Source organism: Macrotis lagotis, chromosome 8 (genome assembly GCF_037893015.1).
Source record: "Macrotis lagotis isolate mMagLag1 chromosome 8, bilby.v1.9.chrom.fasta, whole genome shotgun sequence".
In the NCBI taxonomy this organism is placed as follows: domain Eukaryota; kingdom Metazoa; phylum Chordata; class Mammalia; order Peramelemorphia; family Peramelidae; genus Macrotis; species Macrotis lagotis.
The window spans coordinates 167,015,604-167,038,444 of record NC_133665.1 but is presented as its reverse complement, the minus strand read 5'-3'; the positions used below and the strand labels follow the sequence as shown (position 1 = coordinate 167,038,444).

Genomic DNA, 22,841 nt, shown 5'->3' with positions numbered 1-22,841 from the left:
TGCCAGATTCTGTGCCTATCGAGTCCTGAGACACAGAAAAGAAAATTAAACTGTCCCTGAGCTGAAGAAGTTTACAATCTGGGGAGGACTGAGTGGGAAATCCAATAGATTAACAGATTAGAATCCCCATAATATTGGAGGAGGAAGAGATTATTAGCAATTAGGAATCAGGTAATGTTAATGAATCATGCATGCATGGTCATTTACAGAAAAAGTCACTCTGGTTTCTGGACTTTTCTCATTTACCTCTTACCCTTCAGGTGGTGTTTGCCCATGGGACCACTTTCCAGAAATCACCTTTTAAAGCACCTCTAGAGTTTTGTTTTAAATGATATACTAGGGATATAGATTAATGAAGGAAGGGCACAGGTGAACAGTCACCTTGACAATTGCCTCTGGCCAAACTCATTCTAGATAGGTCCTTTCACTGAATAACTGCAGGAAAAAACAACCCTTGCTTCTGTGGCCCATGGGAAAAATGGGGGTCATTTCTCTTTCCTTTTCATTTTTTGTATACATATATATACATATGTATATATATATATATATATATGTCTGTACATATATATATATATATATATATTTTTTTTTTTTTTTGGTCAAAGGATTGAAGACTAAAAATAAATGATTTTTTATGAGGCTCATCTTTCATATCCTTTTGTTTGGGGTGAGAAACAGGAGTTTGGGGGCACTTTTTGTTTAGGGTCAAAATTCTCTTCTAGCCATGGTTTTGTTCCTCTTGAGTAGCTAGGTAGCACCACAGTGGATAGAATGCCTGGCCTGGCATCAGGAAGACCCAAGTTCAAATCTAGCCTCAGACGCTTACTAGCTATGTGACTCCAGGTAAATCATTTAGTCTCTAAAGGTCTCAGGTATCTCATCTGTGAATTGGAATGGTAGAGTTGTTGTGAAGATGAAGATAAGTGCTTCAGCACATAGAAACTTAATAAATGCTTGTTTTCTTCCTCCCTCCTTCCTTCTTTTCTTCCTTCTTTCCTTCCTTTGGAAGGGATTTTAGAAATTCTCATTCAAGCCCCTTATCTTACAGATAGATAAAATAGACCTAGGAAGATGAAGCACCTTCTTCCAGGTCATTCAGCAAAGAAGTATCTGAGAAATGCAAAGCCAGCATTCTTTCTTCTGCACCTTATTGTACCTAATGAATGTATAACAGATGATCAAGATTTACTGCTGTAAAAGAAAGAATTCATGCTGCTTTCAAAAAGAGGAGAAAGAACGGAAAGTTCTTGCAAACAGTTCCTAAATATTATAAAATGATGGAAAAGGCTTCTAATGAGGAGAATACAAACCTCTGGTTGGAGCTTGGAAAATGCTAAAAAACAAATCCAGTCCCTGTACATTTTATTCCGCCTTTTGAATGAATGCAGGTTAAAATGTAACCAGCAAACTTTATCACTGCTAGCCTAGTTGAAGGTGAATAAATAATCTTTTTTGAATTATTTGTGATGTTAAAAAAAAAGATTTAATGCTTTAAGGACCTTAGTATTCATTAGCCCCTCCATTTTTACAGAGAGAACAGTTCAGAGAGGTGAGGTGACACCCCAAAATCATAGGATCCTTAGCTCATAGATGAGATATATAAAGGAGTTTAGGTTCATCCAATGCAAACTCTTCATTTACAGAGGAAGCAAATTGAGGCCCATGGAGATTAAATGACTTGTGCAAGGTCACATAAGCAGAAATGACTTTTAGGCTCAGACTACTCTGGCTTGTCTGTCATAAAGCGTTTTGATGCACATGTGTGTAAAAACAAATGAAAAAAACCCCAAAATATTATATTGCTCAACTGATTTATTTCATGACTCTTGAGTATGAAAGAGAATCTTATTGTGATGTCTTTGCAGTATGGTACAAATCAACATCTTTACTATTACTGCATCCTTTCAATTTAAATTCAGACGAGACAAGCTGCTCTGGGCGGCATCTGAAAGGGCCCTGCAAATAATCACATCTCCTGTTACAGCATTTCACACATGTAGAACCTAGACCAGGCCGCAATGCATGTATTTCCCAAGAGGCTGTCGGAGGTGGTTGGAAATAAGTGGGAATGCTTTTTTCCTTCAGAATTTAAGAAGAGATTGAGGCTTTTCTGACTGTTTCTGACATGCATTAGCAAGAAGCAGCACCTTGCACCTGAGAAATCAAAGCTATAATCTTGGTTACTAAGAAGAAATAAAATACAATTTTTCTTTTACCAAATAAGAGCCAGATCTTCAAGGGATCTGGAAAACAGGGCCTGGATTTTTGATATTGCTCAGGTAATTTTAGGTCAAAAGAATATACTTTCAAGTCAACTTTTCACCTATTTCTAAGAATCAGTGTTAAATTCATTCTTCAGATAGTGGGGTGCTGCTTCTAAGGACATTCCTAAATTAGATGCTAAGTCCTGGCAATGGGCTCCTGCCTGACTAGTTCCCTGGCTAACTGATTTATTATCTCTGCTTTGCAGGGGAAAGAAAATTGGACTTGAAGTCAGGAAGACTTGGACTGACATGCAACCTCAGAAGCTTACTAGTGGAGTGATTGTGGTCATAGAATTTTTCTGATTCTCAGTTTTCTCATCTGTAAAATTAGAAAAATACCCATAGAACTGACCTCATATATATATATGTATGTAGATAGATAGATAGATAGATATAGATATAGATATACTGATATAAAGCTGAACTGCTATAATTCATTAAATAAACTTCTATATAACTTTGAAAATTGTAAAAAAAATTCTATTATTATCGGCTATATTATTATTGTAGATTCATCTACCTGGTTCAAATTTACCCTCAGACACCCATTTAAGTCTGTTTGTTTCAGTTTTTTCATCTGTAAAATAAGCTGGGCAGATTGAAGCATACTATTTTTCCCTCCCTCCCTCCGTCCCTTGTTCCCTTCCATCCTTCCTCCCTCCCTCCCTCCCTCCCTCCCTTCCTTCCTTCCTTCCTTTCTTCCTTCCTTCCTTCCTTCCTTCCTTCCTTCCCTTCCTTTTCTTCCTTCCACCAATATGGAAATCTTTTAACATGATTGTACATATATAACCTATATCAGATTATTTACTGTCTCAGGGAAGGAAGAAAGGATAGAATTTAGAAAGAATTTCCTTAACACTTAAATTTTTTTTTACATATAATTGGGGGAAACTAAAATGATCTGACAAAAGAAATGGTAAACTACTCCACTAACTTTGTTAGGAAAATCTTGAATGAGGTCACAAAGCATTAGACATGACTGAACAACATTTTTATCATCATCATTATCATCATCATCATCATCATCACAACTAATTTCAATTGGGAAAACAAACCAGACCAATCGAATTTATTTTGAAATTTTAAACCCTTGTTATTGATATCTTCTGTTTTTATTCTATATCTTCATTTCTGAATTTCTAACACTCTTTTCCATTATCATGACTGGCATGTATATAGCTCTAAGGTTTTGCAAAGTGTTTCCCATATATCATTTCATTTGATCCTCACTATATCTTAGGGAGGCAGGTGCTATTATTCTGATGCTTCTTTTACACATAAAGAAACTGAGGCTAAGAGAGAGAGAGAGGTATATTGCCTTGTCCAGGCTCATACAAGTTGTATCTGAGATAGAATCTGAGTCCAGGTGTCCCTGGCCCCAAGCCCAGGACTCTCTCTGCTACATGGTTCCCTGTCCTTTGTCATAGAGCTTGAAAGGACAAAAAAGTTGAGCAAAACCAACCAATACCTCAACTCTCTTTGACAATAGATGAAAATTCTACACCCATAGTACTCCACCTCTGCAAAGAAAGGAGGTAGGGGCAATTTTTCAACTCCTTTCTGGGTCCAAGTTTGGTGTTCATAATTATACAGAATTCTGTTTCATTACTTTTATTTTATTCCATTTATCTTGTAGTTACAAGATATATTTGAAAAGAGAAGTAGTGTCATCCTCTAAATCAACTTTATCTCTATTTTTTTTTTTTTTTAGTTTTTGCAAGGCAGTGGGTTAAATGGCTTTCCCAAGGCCACACAGCTAAGGAATTATAAAGTGTCTGTCTGAGATTGGATTTGAACTCAGGTCCTCCTGACTCCAGGGCCAGTAGCCACCCCCCCTCTAAATCAATTTTAAACAGATGTTTTTCTCAGTGTAGTTTCTCTGCAAAGGCCAGGAATGTGGATAAAAATCTCCAGTAGGATAATCATTTTTCTTTTCTTTCTTTTCTTTCTTTCTCTCTTTCTTTCTTCTTTCTTTTTCTCTCTTTCTTTCCCTTTCCTCTTTCTTTCTTTCTTTCTTTCTTTCTTTCTTTCTTTCTTTCTTTCTTTCTTTCTTTCTTTCTTTCTTTCTTTCTTTCTTTCTTTCTTTCTTTCACTTAATACTTTGCTAAAATAAGGTGTTGCCATGAGGGATGACTTCCCCCCCACTTCACAGGATCCTGGGTTTAGAGGGGTCCAGAGCAGAGGGTGAGTCCTGGTACAATGGGGTGGTGCTCCTTGGGTTCCCACTGTGCTCCCAAGTGTGTGTGTGGGGGTCCCACTATTGGAAGAACAGCCATCAGACAGAGCGCAGAGCAGAGGCTTGAAGCTGGTGGGACAGAGAAATGCTGAGGAACAGCTCAAGAACAGGACTAAGCTGTCATAGAGCCAGGGAAGCTTCCCAAGGTGACTGCGCAGTGTCAGTGTTTGGGGAGGGGGCTGGGGGGAGAATTGATAATATGATGACATGAATGCTAGTTACATGATGATAATAATAATAATAATAACAACACCCCCTAATGATGTGCCTACACACATAGCTGGGGATAATTTAATATGAAATGTGTGTATATATAAATATAAATATATGCATATATAAATAGGCATAGCTATGCACATATGCATCACAAATTCAATTCTATATAAATTATATTATAGAGATATATAATATAGAAATAAATTCATGTTTATTATTTGATCCTAACAACAAGCCTGGAAGGCATCATTATCTTTATTTTACAAATGAGGAAACTGAGGCATGGCTGGGGCAGATGGGGGGTGAAGTGGATGGAGCCGAGTTCAAGTGCGGCCTCTCAACGCCCTTGGCCTGGGTTTAAGCCGGAGCAGCCCAACCGGCCCAGGGTCTTTTGCGCAGGCGCGTTGCGCTCAGAACGCGCCACCGCAGGAATGGAGCCGGAGAGGAGGCGGGGCTGATGGGCGCGACCACGCCCACCGCCTAAGCCACACCCCCAAAGTGTCCGCTCTCTCAAGCCCCGACGGCGCATGCCTCGGCGTCCGGCTGACCTGCGGGTCTGGGGTGAAGCTCCGAGCTCGACTCATTCTCGGGGGGCCGCCTCCCCGGGGAAAGAGAAGCGCATTTCCTTCTCAACATGGCGGCGAGATCCCACAAGGAGGTGGGAAACGAGGGCGGGGCGCTGGGAATCTCGCGAGCGCGGTCAGGACGGCTCCGCCCCTCCCTCCCGGCCCGCCTCCGCTAGCACGTGCAATTGTTGTGGTCGTGACGTCACGGCGACCCGGAAGTGCCCGCCGGCTGGAGAGGTCGCCAAGATGGCGGCGCCCAGGGAGCGGAGGCGAGGCCCGGTGTCGGAGTAATCAATCGGTCCGCGCCCGCTGAGGCGGCCTGGGACGGAGGCCATGGCCCCGGGCGCAGGCCCCGCGGACCAGCCGGGCTTCGGCGTGTCCCTGCTGGTGAGTACAGCCCGCTCGGCCTCCCTCCCTTCTCCCCCTCCCTCTTTCCTTCCTTCTTTCCACCTTTTCTCCTTCCTTCCTTCCTTCCTTCCTCCTTCCTTCCTTCCTTCCTTCTTTCCTTCCTTCCTTCCTTCCTCTCTTTCTTCCTTTTTTCCTTCCTTCCTTCCTTCCTTCCTTTCTTTCTCTTTCTCTTTTTCTCTCTTTCTTTCTTTCTTTCTTTCTTTCTTTCTTTCTTTCTTTCTTTCTTTCCCTTCCTCCTTCCTTTTTTTCCCTTCCTTCCTCCTTCCCTTATTTCATTCCTCCCTCCCTCCATTCATTCCTTCCTTCCTTCCTCCTTCTCTAACACCATAGAAGTTTCTTTCGAAGCTCTCCTCAGCCCCCCTGTTGCCTGAGGCCTTCCTCCACCCCTTCCAGGTGCCCAGACCTCTCCCCTGACGCCCCCTTCTTGTCTTCAGCACCCCATGTTTGCTGGGCTTCTCTCCTCTTGATTGGCATTAGTAGCTTTCCTAGCTTAAAACTGCGATAAGACTTTCGGAATATCCTAACATTCTGAAGACATCCTCATTCTTAGTTGTTTCTCTTTCTCAAACTTAAAATTATACACATTAATATGAACATTTCTCACTATTTTTATGCAACAACACGGGACTTGGGTGAAGGTAGAGAGAAGAATCCACCTTAAGAGTTTGTTAGAACCTGAAGCCAAAAATGAATGATTTTGGAAAGGTCTCTTTCTTATCTCTGCCTCCTCACCTCCCATAGTTCTGATACCTGGCTTGTTACAGTTGCTACCTCTGCTTCCAGGTGTGTGGCCTCATCCCTCCGGTGCGTGATGCAGCTCACCACGGAGGCACACGCGCTGCCCTTTTGGACATGCCCCCCCGGATTCCCAGTCCCTCTGTGGAGATTTGGTCATTGTGCTGAAATCCTTCCCCTTATAGTTCATGACTTACCCTGCAGCCTTGAGAACACTCTGTGGATACCAGGGCAGCTGCTCGGCCTACCCGTGTTACCCCTTGCTCTTTTTAAGTGACCATTAATAACTTTTTTGATTTATTGACTAGTCTTCTTTCTTCACTGATCATATATTCCATGAGTCATATCTATTATATGACATTTTGGTCTCTTCAGAAAATGGTGCATTATACTGATGACCCTCTTATGAGGGTTGATGAGCTTCTGTATCACAATTTGTTGCCATATAGCATTACTAAAACAATATTGAGGTTTAAAAAATATGTCAGAGAGCAGCTTGGGTGCTTTAGAAGTACTGCTTTTTTCTCCCCAAATCCAGTTCAGTTTCCTTTTTCTGTTGTGAGTTTGGGGTCTACTCAAAAGCCATCTGCAGTACATGTATACTGATGGACTGATTCATTGGACTGCCAGCGACTCATTAGGACCGCTTGTTGTAGCCTCTTCATCCATTTGGTTGTTCCTGTATGATCTTTAGGCTCATGTGGATCTCATGAGCATGGGGTGGGGAAAGGCCCTCACCTGCAGATAGAAACTTCTAGAGGACCATGTTCTGGGAGTGAATGTTTTCCTGAGCTAGTAAGTAATAACCCAGTCACTCAGGAACATTTGTTAAATGTTCACTCTGTCAGATTCCTGAGTGTCCCTTGGTCAACAGGGAGACCAAATCAGCTAATGCTTAAATACATTAACTTGGCCTTCCCTGCAGGGTCATGCATAAAAGCCCAAGCTGGAATACTTTGACCACATCATGAGAAGATGGGACTCCTTGGGAAAGACCCAGATGTTGGGGAAGATGGAAAGCAAACGGGAAAAGGGATGTCAGAGGGTGAGATGAGTAGAGTTTGCTAGTCGTGGACTGGAAAGACAGTGGAGGAGAGGAAGACCTGGATCCTCTGGTCCACAGGGTCACAGTCAGACACCACTATTGAGTAACTGAACAGTAACAAATGTGACAGGCCCTGACAAGAAAGGCCCTAACAAGAAAGACTGTTCTCATAGTGATGTGGGAGAAATCATTGGTGCCCTCATAAAATGAAAGTTTTTGAAAGGAAAAACTCACAGTAGCCTTAGGATTTTTATTTCACAAGCTGCAAAGTTGACAGATTAAACCTTTTTCCTGGAGAGACAGTAATCTGCTTGAGGATAGGGTAAATAATAGTTCTAGGCAAGAGTGCCTGAGGGAAAGAGAAAGGAAAGCCTCCCTAAGAGCTGGCTGGGCTTAGACTCAGTGAGTGGGGCCACATGGAGCAGAGGCCAAAGTTCTCCAGCAGCCTTGGCTGGGAACACGAGGTTCTAGGTTAGAGAGAGAAGGTGATCGTGCTGCAGAGTAGAAAGGAAAAAGAAAGAGAGCTCTCTAATGGAGGGCTTAATTTAAATCCATTTCCATAGTGGGTTGGCCAAGGGTGGTACTTGGGGAGTGGTTTAGCACCTGGCTCCAGGTAGTCCCCAATACAGATGCTACAGGGGTGGGCCCAAGGAGTGGCTAAGACAGCACTCATTGCACATGGGTGGCATTCTATGCACTAGTCTTTTCTTTCCCAAAGGGTGGGGCCATTAAGTCCAACACGGTCATTTCCTGGACCCTGCTTCAATAGTAGACATTAATAAGCATTTATTGATTTATTAGAAGCCGTTTATATTTTATTTGATTAGCATAGTATCCCTCAAAGGACACGGCAAAGCAGGGCAAGGATTTATTCATATATATTTATTCAAAACCTCCTATGTGCAGAATATTACTGGGGTTGGTGGTTGAGGGGTCCAAAGTTTGGATAAGACCTGAAGCCTGCCTTCCTGCAGCTTATAGTCTAGTGAAGTAACAAGACATTTGTAATCTATACAGCATTATATGATAACTGTATTAGAGTTAAAATATTAAAAAATGCATTTTATTGAAGCTTTTTATCCTCACATCACAACCATTTCTAGGAAAAGGAAACTACCCCTCTCCTCCTCTGCAGTGACAGAAACACAACCAAATAATAGCAATTTATGCAATAGCCAATATCTTCCAATATCATTTCTGCATTTTGAACACGAATGGGCTGACTATTCTGTTCTAGCTGGCCCCTTTCTCTCTGCTACTCTTGTCTTTTTATCTGGGCTCCAGATTCTTCACAATAGTCACAAAGCAATATGCACTATGATCACTGAGGAAGAAGTTCACTGAACTGGGAGGCTTGGGGAGGACTTCATCAGGAGGGAGCATTTGAATTGACATTTAAAACAGACAAAGAGTAGGAGGAAGGCTGAGCATTCCAGGCCCAGGGAAGAATTGAGCAAGGTTCCATAGATAAGAAAATGTTAGCTCTATTTTGGTGTCAGTCTGTGAATACATGGAAGGTAATAATTTGAGAACTGACTAGAAAGATGGCAACTGGGGCAAGGGGAAGATCTTGAAGCCTTGAGAAAGGTTGGAACTTTATTTTAGTAGGAAGGAGAGAAAAGCAGACTGGAGCCTAAAATTTGTGTCTTATACTAAAGGCAGTAGGAAGCCACATAAGGTTTTGGAGCTAGGCAGTGATACTGTCAGATTTGTGCTTTAGGAGGATTATTAGGGTACCTGGGTGGAGAAGGGATTAGAGAGGGAAGAGGCTGGCCCATCAAGGAGGAGGCTGCTGTATTCTTAGGAAAAGTGATGAAGAATGTTGGAGCCAGTAAAGTGGAGAGCAAGGAAAGGAGATTTTCAAGATTCAGTTAGGGAGGTGAAAGGGATGGGTGGGGGCAAAGAAGAGTGAGGATAATTCTGAGGTTGCAGACCTAGGGACTTCTAAGCAGGGAGGCACCTTCAACAGAAATGCAGAATTTTGGAGGAGAAGGGAAAGATGTTGAATTTGGATTGCCAGTGGGCCAGCCATTTGGTGTCTTGGGAATTGAGGCCTGGGAGAGATGCGAGCTAGATCTCATCTGCATAGAATGATCTTGGAAGTCGAGGATGAGCTCATCAAGAAAGAAGGTGTAGAAAAAGACAAGAAGAGGGGCCAAGGCAGCACTTGGAATAAGTATGTAAATTATGGTGCAGTAAAGGAAATTGAGTGTGGGAGGAGAATTGAGAGAGGACTGCCTTCTGGAAATACAGGGAGCAGAGAGTATTCAGAAGAAGGTGTTCTCTGACAGTTTAAACAGAGGTCAGGAAGGTGGAGGACTTAGAAGAGTAGGAGAATCCACTAATTAAAAGTGTGTGTTTTCCACTTTTACATAAAGGGAACTAGTAAATACACAGTTCCCAGGTACCTTGATATCCATCATGAGCAGGTTAGCTCAGGATAGACAGAGCTTGGCAGAACTTCTTTGGTTTCTCTAGAAACCCTCTGGAGTCAACTGTCCTTCTGCCAATTTGTGTCCACCTAGCCCTGGTCCTAATGAGCTGCATTGCCCCCGACAGCTTCCCCAGCCTGTCCATACATAGCTGATCCTCTCCTTCCCAGAATATTTCCTGGCCTAGGAAAGTGACCTCATGAAGCAGGGCCTCGGTTAACCGGCTTGTGGTACCAGCCAGTCAGAGAGAGAGAAGACCACAGACACGATAGAAAGAAGTTGAATGGTCTTGAGGAGAGGAGGCTCTAGAGATGTGTGACTCTGTCTTTTTGACTAGTCTTAGACATCTTGATCTAACCTTCCCTTCATTAAAAGGCAGCAATCTGCCCTTTTCTGTCCTCTTTCTGGTTATTCTTGACTCAGCTATTTCTTTCAAGGAAAAGAAAAGGTTTTCATAGGTTAAAAAAAAGTACTAATTAGGTCCTTCAGAGTATCACAGCTTTTCTAATTTAGGAATCTGAGGCTGTATGGAGTTCTGTCTGGAGAAGGTCAAGATATCATCTTGGTATCCAGTGACAAGTTGCTATCCCCACATATGGATGTGGTTAGTCTGGTGCTTAGCAACTTCATTTCTTGTCATGGGGTACCATAAATCCTGAAAGTAATTATTTGCCTGATAAACCCCGTGCTAATTAATTGTCCGTGAACAAAGCAAACTCTAGAGGAAAGATGATTTTCTGTGGTTTGACAGTTTATATTAATGTTAGACATGATTTTTATAATTCACTTTACATGAACATTGGTTCACATTTTGACTTGCTGTGTTAAATGAAACTTCTGTGTATTTCATCCAACTATGTTGGAGCCATTTTAAAGGAAAGTATGAGGTATTGATTTCTTGGTTTCAGAAACAAAGTCCATGAAGTGCATTCCTGAATGTGAATTTTCCCAGACCCCTCCTGAAACCCTACGGGGGTGGTGGGATGGTGGTGGTGGTGGTGGTGGTGGTGTAAGAATTCCCAAGAGACTTCTTATCTATAATTCAGAGCTGGGGGGGAGGGGAGAAGGAGATGGAGATGATATAGTAAATAGAGCCATATTCTTGCTATCCTGCAGGTTTTGAGCTAACTGATTCTTCTATCTTCATGAATTTAAATGACATTTATAATATAGAAGTTTGAAATCCACAGAAGCAATTAGTAACTTTTGATTCATGTTTTACTAGATAGCTAGATTAAATCTGATCAATTTTATGCTGAGAAGATAAGAATTCTGATGAAAGGAGGGTTAGAAAAATCAATGCATGCAAAGTAGCCAAATAGATTAAAAGAGTAATTAACTTATTGATTAAAACTTTAGAAATAGATAGCAAATACCTTTCTGAACCCTCTTCTAAGATTAAAGAGAAAATTAGAATTAAGTGCTGCATTTTTTAAAAGCTCCAGTCATGCCAGATTGCTCCCCCCCCCTTGCTAGTTTATCTGTAGTAGAAGCAGATATCTCTATTTTGTGGGAAAATGAAGAAGCAGAAAGAATAGATTTGATTTTTGGTATTTTATTTTGTTTCAGTTCTATACAATCAGCAATGGTCATTTCAGAAGAGAAGAATTAGGAGTTCTCTTTCTTTTTTGCTTTCAGACTTTTTTTGTGAAGTTTTTCAGTGACTAAAAATGACCAACTTCATACAAAAATTGTACAGTGACCTACTCACATATTTGAATGGTTCCTCCCTGTGTCTAATGTGGTCCTGCACTGTGGGTGGTTGGTGGTTGCTTCTGGGCTGCTCTTCTCTGACTTGATGGTTTGGAGAGTTTTGTCTGAGGACAAGGATTTTTGTGTTGGTCTCTTGGCATTTCCAGCCCCCCCCCCCCCCATGGACTCTTCTGGTGTGATCTAAAAATGTCTTAGGCTAGAATTCCAGTGATTTCTCATCAGAGGAATCCCTTCCTGGTGCCAACTGGGCTATCTGTCACAGTGGAATGGCTCCTGAGGGATCATGTCTTTGCTCAGATGATGGCCCTGCTCTTTCTCTAGTGCGGTCAAATCTGCCAAGTGCTTTACCTTGCCATTGCATCTCACAACCCCACGGCAGGTATTCTGGATAGGAACCCCAGATGTTATTCCATCCCTTTTACTGATGGGAAATTAAGAGATTAACCCCAGAATCCAGAGCTGGTGCCCATTAGAGGTCTGTAGGAATTGATTCTGGCTTCCTTGTGGCACCAAAGTGGCATTCTTTCACTCCTCTGATTTCTCAACTGTAATTATCATTTGGATGTTTGGCAGATGTGACTGGGAGCTTCCCATGTAGAAGCTCTCTTAATTAGTTACCAGGTCTGCTTTGTGAAATGTCTTCACTTGTAAATACTTTTTATGCCCCTCTCTTCAAAGTGATGTCTTTGGAACTTTTACATTGAATGCCACCACATGTTTATTTCAGTCCAAATTACCTTCTAGTTTGGTTACATGAAGATGTGGGCTGAAGATCTATGATTTTTGGATTAATGTCTAAGTGGATTATACAGGGCTCTATGATTTAATTAATGTTGTAGGTGTATTTTCAACAGAGCCTTAGGAAGTACCAAATGGTTGAAGGTTTGTATTGGTATTTTTTTCAAAACTTGGTCTGTACTCTGAAGTGTACTTACCCCCCCATCATACTTCTTAAGTTAAGAGAGATTAATATCTTTGATGAAACATTGAAACATATGTTTTAATACCAAATTATTGCTTCATTAATGTTATTCATCAGGGCTAAACTCATTTTTAGATGATGTGGTTTGCCATTTCCATCTGCTCTTATTGCCTTTGCATGACCAACCACTCCTCTCTGGGTGGGGGCTTCAGTAGGGGTCACAGAGTAACCAAGAACTTGGTGAAGTTTTGTCAGTGCTAGGTGCTGCAAGTGTGTAAGCACACCAAGTTGGGGAGAGCCAAGAGGTGTGAGGATTTGCCTCCTTTAACAGAGGGGCCGTGGGAATTGTTTGAAGTTTTCCAAACACAGGCTGACTCTGAAATTCAGTTATGGAAATCCTGATTAAGAAAAAGAGAAAAAGAGCTTGGCAGTGTCTTGGCTGTCATGAGGGGGGCTGCTGCCAAATAGTGTCAACCACTCCCACGCCCACCCCCAACTCCCTTCTCCAAAAGAATTGGCAGATGGGCTAGGCCTGGGACTTCCTCTTGCGGCTTCACAGCTGCTGTCTACTCACCCTCATCTGTTCTACTATTGAACACTCATTTGGTGCTTGGTCTTTGTAAAGTGCAGCGAGGTTTGGGGGAGCAGGGTGGAAAATTTGGAAGCTACACTGCCCCCACCCCCACCCCCCACCCCGACCCAAGCCATAGTCTGCCATATATATTTGGATGCCCCAGAGTGGAGATGAGTGTCCAGGGCTGGACTTGGCAGGATGACCTGGATTTGAAGCCTGTTTCTTCTCTCTTACCTGTGGGATGCAGAAAACAAAATCCTTCCAGGCAAGGATTGAAATTTATGTTGAACTGTAATGGAAGGCTGGGCCTTGAACAGAAAGAAGGAGAAGGAAAAAGGAAAGGAGAAATTTGAGGGCGGGCACCTTTGATTCTTGAATCTTGTGGTCTCTTAAAAATTATTGAAGACTTCAAAGAGCTTTTGTTTATGAGCATTATATTGATCAATATTTACCATTTTAGAAATGAAAATAAATACATTTAAAAAAGTTATTTCATTCAAAACAACAATAATAAACCTATTACATATTAACTTGAATAACATTTTAATGAAAGCTAACAGTATTTGCCAAAACAAAACAAATAATTAGTGAGAAAAGTGAGGAAGGAAGGGAATACGCATTTCTAGGCCTGCTGTTTGCCAGGAACTGGGTTAAGTGTTTATAGATATCTCATTTGATTTGAAGAACAGCATCATTTTACATCGTTTTGCAATTCTCTTTAATGTCTGGCTTAATAGAAGACAGCTGGATTTTCATTTTTGCTTCTGTATTCAGCATTTGGTAGTACATTGTCTTGGTTAAAGTATATTAAGAAAATCCAGCCTTACACAAAAGTGTAATTGGAAAAGAGAGGAGCATTTTAACTGGCAAATAACATTTTAGAATTATGATGAGAATGGTTTTTACCTCACCATCTTCTGAAAGGACCTTAGGAAACCTGGGGTCTCCAGATCACACTTTGAAAACTACTGGGTTCAAGGGTAGTGACTGTGCAACACAGGCTCCATCCACTTCCATACTTATGGGAGAGAGAGCAAGAAACATTTCTTCGGGTTGCTTTACCTTTTAAGGGGACTTCGGTAGGGATTGGGAAACACAATGAGAAATGTCAGTCCCTTGCATCTTTAGATTAATCACTCCAATGTAGCCATGTGTGATCAGGGGAGAATGCCCAAACATTGGGCTGGAAATGGTTGTATCTGAATTAACCTCACTGTCAGTCTTGAAAAAAAGCTCAGTACTGTAAAATTTAGACCGATAACACATTCTCCCTGCCCTACCCTTCCACCCTTATATCTATTGAGAGCTTGTTTTTTTAACCATGTTTTTTTTCTTTTGTCTTTAAGGCAGGAGGGGTAGCAGGTGTCTCTGTTGACTTGATATTATTTCCTTTGGATACCATCAAAACTAGACTCCAGAGTCCCCAAGGATTTAATAAGGCTGGTGGTTTCCGTGGAATCTACGCTGGGGTTCCTTCGGCAGCTATTGGATCCTTTCCTAATGGTAAAAGTTACATTGGCATTAAGGCTGCTTTAAGCCTGCAATAATGGAATTTGTTTTCCAAGTGGCGGGTAGTCTGGCTCCACATCTGATAAACTCTCCAGGGTCATTTGTTCATGGGTTGACCCTTTATTCACCACCCTATTAGTTTTTGAATTGGTCAGGGCCAAAGATCTTAAACCATTATTTTTAGAATGCAAGAAATGGGAATGATTTTTAAAATGAAATATGTATATTCAATTCCCATAAAGAACATGACAGTCTTTACTGTGTCCCAGGGTCGTTGTGAGGCTCAAATGAGATAATCATTGTCACATGCTTAGCACAATGGTTGATCCACAGAGGTGCTTTAAGAAATGGGAGCTAGTCTGTTATTATTATGATCAGTGTTCAATAAGTAATTAGAATTGAATTGGCCTGAGACACTGGCACTATTTTTTCATCAACCACGCTCCTGGATCCTCTTTTTAAAGTCTCTTGATTTCATTTTGGATGTAAAGACTCCATTGTGCTCTTCATGTGGTCTTTATGTTCTGATCAATAGCTCTGATTTCATTTCAAACACTTGTCCAAATCTGAAGCCCCGAGGGATCTCTCCAGGGCTCCCAGGAGCTTGAGCCGATTCTCCAATGCCCTTGGACGTTCTCCTGCTTTCTCTGAGAAAGTCAGGTTTTATATCCTGTTTTTCATGCCCCACGTAGATGTTAGTCATTTAAAGGTTTTGTAGCCTACCACTTAAAAATATTTGTCAGCTTATTTGAAATGAAGGAGTTTCCTTAGATATTTAAAGGAGGGATATTTCTTCGGATTTCCTATGCAATCATCTGTACTTGTCATACTTCAGTTTAATATGTAGCATTGTCATAAGATGATTCTCTAACCAGTGTGGCCTAAGAAACTGGAGAATATGAAAAAAGTCAAATAAATGTAGTGTATGTGTGTCATATATACATAAAGATATAAATGAATGTTTTAATGCATTAGTTATAATTTATAATATGACAAATATCAATAAATATGCCCCTCATAAACAAAATTTCTTTAGGGTCCTTGATTTTGTGTGTGTGTGTGTGTGTGTGTGTGTAAACACACAATGGATTTTTCTTCTGCCTTCTGAACATTCTGAGATCTCTTCTGTCAGACATCTATAAATATAGTATGTAGATGCCATTGTAGCATGGGTTACTATTATTTGAATTGCCCCAGTATATAACACTGAATTAAGCTTTCCATAAACAGAATATAGCCCCACATTAAGAAAAATTATTTTGGGAGACTGTATCCTTCTCCTTGACATGCCTTCATTTCCCTTAAAACAGACTTGGGGGGGAAATTGAAATTCTAAAGAAATGGTAGGAAGTGTCAGCATCATTGAGATGGCTAGTGGTGGGCATGTTTTTGTGTGTCCGTGTGTGTGTGTGTGTCTCTCTCTCTTTATCTGTGTCTTTATGTGTCTGTTGGTATGTGTCTTTCCATGTATGTCTGTGTGTGTTTAATTTATATGTAAAGGTAGTTAAAAAGCCACCTGGGCATCTTCTTTGCTCAGGGTAAATCTTGAGCACTATGAGCAACCCCATTGCAGCTCTCACCAAGAAGCATTTACCAGGTGCCTGTTGTGTAGGACAGTAGTGTAGTTGTTGGTTAAACAAAAGATTTTCATTTATCCATTCAGCAGGTTTTTTTGGATAAATTCCTGCCTTCAGGAAGCTTTGATTGAGTACAAGGAGCATGTAAGAAATTTTAGATTGAGAAGTGACCTTGGAGACATCCAGGAAAATCTCTTCTATTTTTCAGATAGGAAAACTGAGACATGAGGAGATACTAAATGACTGATCCAAGGCCATGCAAATTCCTCTTTGCTATAACTTGAAATACAATCCTCAATTCTCCTGCAACTCCATCCATTGTGTTTATTTTTTGAAGTTCAGAAAGGATGTTGTTAGGGTATCCCTCTTGAAGATGCTTCTCAGACAGAACCCACAAAAAGTCTCTAGGGTATTTGGAAAATGGTTAAAGCAAGTAAAATATAGGAGCTTGTCAGTGTTTCCTATCATCTTTCTCTCTTTTACCAGAAAAAATGGGTCAGTGAGCACCACATTTCACCCAGAGGGAGTTAAAAGAGAGATTGTGTAGGATCTGTAAACTTTGATTAACTCAGTGAATGAGACAGGGGGACAAACTTCATGAAGAATCTGGAATACAAGCTTTCACCAGAAACCATTTGTAGTCTAGATTTGTATAGCTTTGAACCCTTTTTGTTTGTCTCATTAAGCAGCATGGGGTGATGATCAGCTATGATGGACTTAATCATTTCTGCAGTACAACACTCAAAGACAATACTAAAAGACTTGTGGTGGAGAATACTATCCATATCCAGAGAAGGAACTGTGAAGTTTAAATGGCACGAGGGGTCACTTTTTAGCAGTAATTCTCTCCCATTTATTTATTTATTTATTTATTTATTTATTTATTCATTCATTCATTTATTTATTTGTTTGTTTTTCCAACTACATGTAATAGTAGTCTTCAACAATCATCTTTTTTTACGTTTTTTTCCTCCCTTCTCTCTCTCTCTCTCCCCTCTGCCCTGACAGAAAGCATTGTAATATAGGCTTTATATTTATAACCATGCTAAACATAGATCCATATCAATCATGTTGTGAATGAAGAATCACATCCAAATGGAAGAAGAAAATTAGAAAAAAAGATAATTCATAAGATAACTTTTTTTTTTAATTGAAGATAATAAGCTTTGGTCTGCATTTAAACTCCACAATATTCTCCACCACAAGTCTTAGTTTTGTCTTTGATTGTTGTACTGCAGAAATGATTAAGTCCATCATATTTGATCGTCACCCCATGGTTGCTGTTTAATGTGAACAATGTTCTTCTGGTTCTTTAGCAGCAATTTTCAGTCTTCCTTGCAGTGGATTGCTTCTAGAAAAAACATTAACTATTGCCTAGCTAGAAATGTAAATTTGTCATTTGATTTCATTTTTAGTCTCCTCCCTGTGTAGAGGTGGCAATCATCTTGGGTGAACAGCTTTGGCATCTCACAAAGCCTTCCTGGGTCAGACCATAGGTTTAGTAGGTAATTTATTATTTCTGTAGTTTAAAACTCAACTAATGATAATATCCATAATTAACTTGAAATTTCAGGCTTGTAACATTTGAGAATAGATGTTATTCTTAATTAAAACAAAAGGTTTTGGATGCTTTCATTTTGGGTGCATCATTTTTTTTTTTGTTTTACCTGATAATGATCATTCTTATTTGTACAATTACTGATGGGAAGAGACCTGAAGGTTGTTGTCTTGATTCCTTCAGTGTTCAAAGCAGCTCAGGCTCAGTTCCCAGTTCTGTCACTTAGGAATCCTACATCTTAGACTATTGCATACTCTTGGTCTTGGGTCCCCATCCCTCAAATAAGACTGTTAAAAGTCATCCTGCCAGACTTCCCTACAATGCCTGGGATCTCATAAACACTTTTCTTCCTTGATCACTGAGGGGTCGCATGACTCTGAGTATCCAAGAGCAGTGGGGAGGGGTTGGGAAGGAGTCAGTGTTTCCGTGGGGGTGTCTACCTGGGGTCAGACCCTGCGCTGGCCCAGAATTTGAACTTGGCTCTTCTGACAATTGCTCACATTTACATCACCCTTCTGTGTGCCCTTTACAGATGGGATTTCATTTGATCCTCACAACAGCTGGTAGTAGTGTCAGCATTTCACAGTTGAAGAAACTGCAGCAGAAATTAAGTGACTCACCCTGGGGGACCAAGCTAGGAAGTGTCAGAGGTGGGATTTGAACTTAGACCTTCTGACTCCAGCCAGGTTCAGGACTCGGTACATGGGGTCAGGTGGCTGCTGCTCATGGCAGGGTGCTGAGTAGACAGGTGAGCAGTGTTGCATTTCTTAAGGATGTGAGTAACTGGACTATTTTACATTTCAGCTGCTGCATTTTTTATTACCTATGAATATACAAAATTTTTTTTGAGACCTGACTCATCCTCATACTTGGTCCCAGTGACTCACATGGTGGCTGCCTCTGTTGGAGAAGTGGTAAGTACCCCTCTCCCCCAGTCCGGGAGCCCCATGGGTGGGAGGCTTGAGAAGCATCCTCAGCTGGCAGAGATCATCACTGGGGGCTCGGGATGGTGCGGGGGCATGGGGGCATGGGATGGTGTGGGGGCTCTGGAATGAGGCAATTGTTGCAGGCGTGGATCCTGCCCAGGAAGAGCTCAAGAGTCTTTCCTATCCAATAAGGATTGCGCGTGTTGTTATTTTTTCCATTAGGGATAATACAAGACTTTGAGTTATAAGATGGCAAATTATTCATAATAAAAGAGTCTTGAAAATTCAGAAATGGGAAAGTTTATTATGGGTCTGGTTGGAGGAGACAGAAATTTTGGAGTTGGCCTGGGAGAAAGGAATGAAAAGGAAGATATTGAAACTTAGGGTTCATGAATTTGGAATCAGCAGAGTTGAATTCATATCCTGGCGGTTGGGGTTTTTTTTTTTTTTTGTGGCTTTGGCAAATCTGTTATCCTTTTTCAATCTCGGTTTCTTCACTTGCAATGGAGGGAATTTGAACTGAATAATTTCCAGGTTGCATAATCTCTTTAGAAAATTAGAAATCAGCATTGTTGTATAGAGGGGATGGCGATGGAAACATTAAAAATACATACAAAATTTGTTCTAACAGCTTTCTTTGCTTTAAAGTAAGAAAAGATCACCTGTGAAGACAGGGATAGTCTGGGAAGAGATTTTTCAGGGGAGTCACTTTTGTTATTTTTAAAACTTAAAAAAATTAATGTAATTTTAAAACAAAGTTATGTGAATTTCTTCCCCTCCCCCCCTTTTCCCTTTCCTCTCTCCCCTGGCTTTAGAGACGGCCATCATTAGACATAAATAGGGTGTGTGTGTGTGTGCATGTATAAAATAATTTATTCTCTCAGAGTTGCTCTTAAAACAATTTGCTATTCCTGTATACAATGTTCTCTTGGTTCAGTTCATTTCATTCCTTTATTTCTTGTACATCTTTTCTTGGTTTTCTAAGATCCTTCAAGCTCATCATTTCTTTTAGCACAGTAGTATTCACAATCAGATACCCCAGTTTGTTCAGCCATTCTCTAATTGACGGGCATCCCTGCAATTTCCATTTTCTTGCCACCACAGAGAGCTGTTCCAATATTTTAGAACATCTATAGATCACTTCTTTAAACAAAATGGATTGAGAGAAACGTAATGTAAAGCAGTTTGTATAAAGTGATTAGATGAAATGGTGCCACAGGTGAGCTTGACCCCTAACATGAAGCCATCAGAAAGGAGTAAGGGAAAAGTGAGACAGAGAAGCAGTTTGATGTCTCCCATCCCTTTCATTTTGTTTTCACTGTGCCAATCCCTAGCATACTAGGCGCCTCCCTGGGGAATCATACATTGTCCTGGGCAATACAGCTGGTAATCCAAAGCAGGCCATAAGAGACTAATTGGAGGAAGAGGAAGATAATAAGGGACCAGGGGAGGCAGAGGGGTGTCAGCTTCCCACCCGGGAGGCTCCAGCTGCTTGCCGAGCCCTTAGGTTGGGGCAGACACCAATGTTCTCCAGGACACTGACTTGGATGAGGTACAGGGAAGGACCCAGAGAGAGCTTCATTTGGTCATCTGTGTGATTGAGAGAAGTAAGAATTTAGGCAGGAAATTTAGCTTGGCACTGAGTTGTGGACTTTAAATGACAGACAGAAGAAACTGATCCTGGAGCTAGTGGGAGCTTCCCAAGGCCTGGGAGCAGGGTCTGGTGCCAGGGAGGTGGACCTGCCTGGACACATAGGTGAGATTAGACTGGCTGAGCAAAAAGGAGGCTAAGAACTGGAAGAAAGTCTTTGGGACGTTTCAGCATTACACTTGTTTTCACATTCTTAGGGAATATAAAATTTTATAGGTTCATTACTGTAAAATAGAATTTTTGATTGAAGAAATCACCTCTGTATTTGCTTGAGAGAAATGTCTAAACAAATTTACCGAGAGACATTAAATCCGTCTTTTGTCGTGGTGTTTGGGAGAAAACTTCTTTTTTTTAATTTTTTTTTTGCAGGGCATATGGGGTTAAGTGGCTTGCCCAAGGCCACACAGCTAGGTCGTTATTAAGTGTCTGAGGCAGATTTGAACCCAGGTACTCCTGACTCCAGGGCTGGTGCTCTATTCACTGCGCCACCTAGCTGCCCCCAAAACTACTTCTTTTTGACATCAGTTCTAAGATGACTTTTCTAGAACCCAAGTTGGCTTATCACAGAATTGTGGAATTTCCAAAATAAATTATCTTCATGCTAACTTCAGTGGCAAAAGTGATGGGAATATCAAGCTCCAAATGACTTTATGGAATAGTTTTTAAGTAACAGACAACAAGCTCATGATTGGCAAAGAAGAGGTGTTTTTCTGTGAGTAAACTGCCAAGAATAATTAAATGTTTTAATATGCAATTTTGCTAATTGGTTAGTCAAATAATGTCACAATTATCCTACATGTAAACATTTTAGCCCCTAAATTATAATTTGCTTAAATTGTTAAATTTCAATTTAAAAGCAATTTTTGCTTTATATTTTTCTTTATAGACTTATCTTAGGTTTATAATATGTTTATATTCTGGTCTTGGAATTAGTAATTCACTGAACTTTTTTGAGGGGGGGAGGTTTGAGATAAATATTAAAATAGTGTAAATCTGATGTTTTTAATATGTTTTAATGTCTTGGTTTTGAAATTTCTGTCTCAGCAGATGTTTTTCCATTTCTTAATGTTTCGTTGGCTCCTTTTAAATGAACTGTCACAAATTCTGTGCTTTTTGAGTATTTGGTTAAGGCTCATCTCAGCAAATAAAGTACATTTTTCCATTTTCCCCTTTGCTATTTACCGCAGTCATCATCCTCCCTGAAAGCTAGTTTGTCACATCGAAGGGAAGGCTCTCTTGTATTCATAAACCCTCTGTCCCTGAGGACTTGCCAGGAAATTCAGAGTGACGCGCCAGAGGAGGACATGTGGCAGCTCTTGAACTCCTCATGTCAAGTGAGGTGTGTTTTGGTCAGAGGAAAAAGGCAGCCTCTTCTGTAGCTGATGTATTTCCCTGCCAGTCTTTTTAACCTCATCTTGGGGAGGTTTGCATATATGCTAATTATATGGGGTGCCAGGGAGTTGGCGGGGGGTAGAGATCTAGACTATAGGAAAGGGTCTAGACCTGGGATTATTTAGTCTAAGGAAAAAACCTCTCCTGCTCTGTTGTCTGGGGCAGTCATAGGGCCTTAGTAAAGAAGATAAGTTTCCTAATATTCCCTTGTACCGGCTATGTAGTTTTTTCTTAGGATAAGAAAAATTAAAACAGGCCAGGTTAGTGGTGATAGTAATATGTAGGTTCCATTTGTTCAATCTCTGGTTAATGTGACCTATTTTGTTTAAAATGAGTTGAGACATTTTATAAACTCAAGAAAATTGGGTTGATTTCAGTTCTAAAATCCATGAACTATCAGGGTTTTCTCCATAACAATCCTGCAGGTACTTTAGATCAAATTCTATGTAAAAATTCCAGCACCCTGTGGCTGGAGATCTGCACCAAATAATGGATTATTTGCTGCTCAGTGATTGTCATTCCTCCATGTGTTGTTTCTAGGCAGCCAGGTGGTGCAGTGGACAGAGCATTGGTCTGGGAGTTGGGAGAATAGGAGCTCGAATCCAGCCTCAGACATTTGACTCTTACTGTGTGACCTTGGGCAAGTCATTTATTGCCTCTCATTCAGGGCCATTGCCAGTTTTCCTGATCCATATCTGGTCACTGGATCCGGTGGAATCTGGAGGAGAAAATGAGACTGGTGACTTAGCACAGCATCCCCCTCACTGAAATCCAATTTAAGTGCTTGTCATAGCATCACCTTTCTGATGTCGGAATCTTCTTTGAGAACAAAGGACAAGCATCATTGGGGATCAGTAGTTAACTACGTTTTTCCTAATAGGTTTTATTTCTGGTTTGGGGTCCATACATTTTTGTGTTTCAGTTTTATGAGAAAGCGGATTAGGGTTAATTTTTTGAGAGATAACTTAAGAATTTTCACAGGGAAAATACGATGAAATACAAGCAAATATGTTTGTAATTCTTGGCTGTACCAATGACACGAAAGTCATGTAAATGACAGAAAAATAGCTTGTGTACAAAATCTTGTCAAAAGCTTGACTTGCAATAAAATAATGAC

The 22,841-nt window shown here is 40.7% G+C and overlaps 1 protein-coding gene across 3 annotated transcripts in view; it reads left to right on the top strand.

Annotated features, from left to right (window-relative positions):
* Positions 1–5,583: 5,583 nt before the first annotated feature.
* Positions 5,584–22,841, top strand: part of SLC25A26 (solute carrier family 25 member 26) — a 174,264-nt gene continuing 157,006 nt past the window's right edge. For all 3 annotated transcript variants that reach the window (XM_074198785.1, XM_074198786.1, XM_074198784.1), the window contains exons 1-3: positions 5,584–5,669; positions 14,458–14,614; positions 18,560–18,669. In XM_074198785.1, the coding sequence (XP_074054886.1) occupies positions 5,616–5,669; positions 14,458–14,614; positions 18,560–18,669 (321 nt within the window). In that variant the 5' untranslated portion in view covers positions 5,584–5,615. The remainder of the gene's footprint in view (positions 5,670–14,457; positions 14,615–18,559; positions 18,670–22,841) is intronic.